Source organism: Rattus rattus, chromosome X (assembly GCF_011064425.1).
Source record: "Rattus rattus isolate New Zealand chromosome X, Rrattus_CSIRO_v1, whole genome shotgun sequence".
NCBI classification, from domain to species: Eukaryota; Metazoa; Chordata; class Mammalia; order Rodentia; family Muridae; genus Rattus; species Rattus rattus.
The window spans coordinates 53,971,410-53,974,807 of record NC_046172.1 but is presented as its reverse complement, the minus strand read 5'-3'; the positions used below and the strand labels follow the sequence as shown (position 1 = coordinate 53,974,807).

The following is a 3,398-nucleotide window of genomic DNA, read 5'->3' as shown; positions in this document are numbered from 1 at the left end:
ACCGGGAAGATCTGTGCCGCCTCTTCCGGGAGCCTCCGTGCACCAGGGTTCCAGATGGCCTCCGGTGTTTTCCTCTGGAATCAGCAATGTGTGTAGAGAGCAGTCTCTTCTGGTTTCGCAGGCGTGTCTGCCTCTCTGAAGGTTTAGCTCTCCCTCCCACGGGATTTGGGTGCAGAGAACTGTTTACCCGGTCTGTTTCGAATATACTCTTTTGTTTTCAATTATGCGGGGATTCACATATACACTGACACTTGAATAATTTTGGAAGTATTTGGAATTAAATATGGAACGTATAATAGGCCAAAATCTAGCTAACTGTAAATAACTAAGGAGAAAACATGAGAGAATGAATCTCTGAGTGTGGGGGGAGCATTTCAGGAAGAGTTCATGGAGGCAAAACCTCTGCCACAAATTCTATCACAACTAAAGATGGGAATATAAAAAAAGGTGGAATGAGACTCTTGGAGATGTACAAGAAAAGCCTCAGGTCTCTATCCAGACACTATTACCTTTAAAGCATCCCCTCAAACCAGAGTGCCTGTGCCCACCAGGCAGCAATGTGCTTTGTGATGTCAAAGCAGTTCATCCACCACTATTAGCTGAGAAGGGACTTGCTGACCAATCAGGACTCAGGGGCGTGGCCTCCCATTGTTAAGGGTGGGTTCATAGACTGTGCCTCTGAGAGCTCTGCACCAGAACACCCTAGCCTTCAGCATGGCGAAACCAACCAAGAATTCACAGAACAGTACACCAGATATTGAGCCATCAACTTCAAGTGCGAAACCCAGGAAAACTAAGACTTGCCATCAACCCAAAAACAGAACTAGAAGCAAGAAGAGTCCTCAGCCTTGTTCCAAATGTAGTGGGAAGGTAAGAAGGCCCAAGCTAAACATAGTCCTTTCTCTGGTGATTTCCTCTCCCCAGCACTCCTAACCCTTTCTTAGGCTGGCATTTACCCACTTCGCAGCCCATAGCCCTTCTCCTACAGTTCCCTTCACATATTCTAGCTTTTCAAAGACTCATATGCCCTATACTCTGTTGAACTTCCAGATACACAGGATGATAAAGAAGGCCAAGAACACCCTGCCAAGTATCTCAAAAAAGAAACCTTCGAAGAAAACTGCACCACCGAAAAAGAAGACTAAGCGCGCCAAATGTGAAGCACTATTCCATCGCCGCCACCACCTAATGGATGAGATGACCACTACTAGCACTGACACGGAAGACGAGCCGACTAGTTCAGACAGCTCCACTTGGTCAACTAGTGATGAGGAAAGTCAATAGACTCAGCAAGCCAACAAAGACCTGGAAATCTGTTCAAAGGTCTGGCAGCTGAACAATGTCAAACTGTGTAGACTCACCAGTTGCTACACAGTGCTTTGATGCTGATGAAAATAAAATCAATCTGATATGAAAACTGTGTGTCCCTGAGAATCTCATGGAGCACGGAAGGAGGAATGGGAGGAAGGGGGCTGGGGAAGGGAAGGGAATGGGATGGCAAAACAGGGAAATACAAGCAGGAAGTATTGGGTCCTCCAGGGCTGGGAGCCAGACAAGAAAATCCAATGTCCAGCAGACAGTGGAGGATTAAGACTGAGCTAGCATGGAGCACTGAAGACAGTCTTTCTCTGGATGCTTTACCTCACAGGCCAAGGATGAAAAGGGGTGGATATTTCTAGCTTGGGGAGGTTGCCCTTACGTGAATATGCAGGTACATGTGCCCATGTCCATTCATGAATAGGTCAGAGCCAATTCAGCCAGGCAATCTCTGGGATTGGTCTGTCCCCAATCCACAATGCTAGGTTACTGGCATGCTGCCTGTGAGTGCTGGGGACTTAAATTCAGATCCTTATGTATGTAGAGCAAATGCTCTTACCCACCAAGCCATTTTCTCAGCCTCAGTGTTGAGTGTTTCTCTGTGTGTTCTGGCAGGATCACTGCTTCAGGATATGGACTGTAGAACCTACAGAATGAAAGATATAGGGTCATCAGTATCATCCCAACAAATAGTAGGTCACATTTAGGACACCTACTTCCTAGTGGTGTTTCTTATATCCCACCCTATATTAAGCAATTTAAAGACTTTCAGAATGGCCAGACACCCTAATAAAACAGATCAGCAGTGGCATGTCGGGGACCGGACGTCCGAACTAAGCAAAGCTAAAGCCCTGCCGTAAGCAGATTCCTGAGAAGGGCTTGACCTTTTCAAAGAACTTGTCCCCGGAAGACTGTTGCCTCATTGTCTAAGGAGAATATCTTGCAGTTTAATGATTCACCTTATGTCCTTGGACACTTCCCAGAACCCCCGACAAGCTTCAGTTCCTGCTTCAATTCCTGCTTCAGAACTGTAAATGCTGTACATTCCTCTCAATAAACGAGACCTTGACAACAGAACCTTGCTTGGTCTCCTTCTTTTCTCCCCCGCTTGACCCTCAGGTAGCGCCTTTTCAGGACCCTGAATAACTGGACCTGCTGGACGGGTCAGTGGCTGCATATGTACCTAGCCTAGCATGCATGAAACCCTAGGTTTGAACCCTGGCACTGCATTGACTGGTTGCATGTTTAGACTCCCAGAAATACACTTGAAAAATAGAAGTAGCAGGACCAAAAGCAACAACCAAGCCAACAAGGATACATGAAAACCTGTCTAAATAAAGAAAGTATTCAATAGCAGCCCCCAAGAAACATAATAGTGTTTAGAAACCAAAACATGTGGCACTGATAACCTACAACCTTTAAAACTTTGGACTGTGGGGGCAGACTTAGGCAGATTGGTCTGCCTCCAATGCTTTCAATAAAGCAAGGAGCATGATCTGCACTCTATATGAAACTTTAAAATACTATACCTGCCCTATCAAATATCTTTCCCGTTTATTATTATGTTTTTCATCACTGGGGGGTAGTGTCATCTTAGGAAAAGGAAACAACAAAATGTGCATGCCTATAAAATGTGTAGTATTTGTTGCATTTTGTCACATGTAGACACTGAGGAAACATTACCTAAAGAATAAGAGTGAGCATCGTCTTTGAAAAGATAAGAGTGTAGGAGTTGGGGATTTAGCTCAGTGGTAGAGCGCTTGTCTAGCAAGGGCAAGGCCCTGGGTTCGGTCCCCAGCTCCAAAAAAAAAAAAAAAAGATAAGAGTGTAATTTTAGCAAATTACTTAAATAAATCATAGAACTTTTCAAATATTTATTATTCTTTCCACACTATTACTGATGTAGGATAAAGAGTAAATCAGTTGCCTATAAAGCTACAAACTGAGAGCATGTAAAGAAACTAAATGTGCTCACTTTTTAAAGAGAAAAATCCATCAGAGTCCCTCTTGCTGTCCATTGCAAGCACAGTCACCTCCCTTCTCCACTCCTGCAACTTAGGAAACTGTCTTGCTACTGTAAT

General features: G+C 44.5%; 1 protein-coding gene across 1 annotated transcript in view; it reads left to right on the top strand.

Moving 5' to 3' along the window:
* The window catches only part of LOC116887909, a 5,636-nt gene extending 4,219 nt beyond the window's left edge, over positions 1–1,417 (top strand). Inside the window, exon 2 of the mRNA XM_032889382.1 lies at positions 1,051–1,417. Coding sequence (XP_032745273.1) covers positions 1,051–1,284 — 234 coding nt within the window. The 3' untranslated portion in view covers positions 1,285–1,417. The remainder of the gene's footprint in view (positions 1–1,050) is intronic.
* Positions 1,418–3,398: the final 1,981 nt, after the last annotated feature.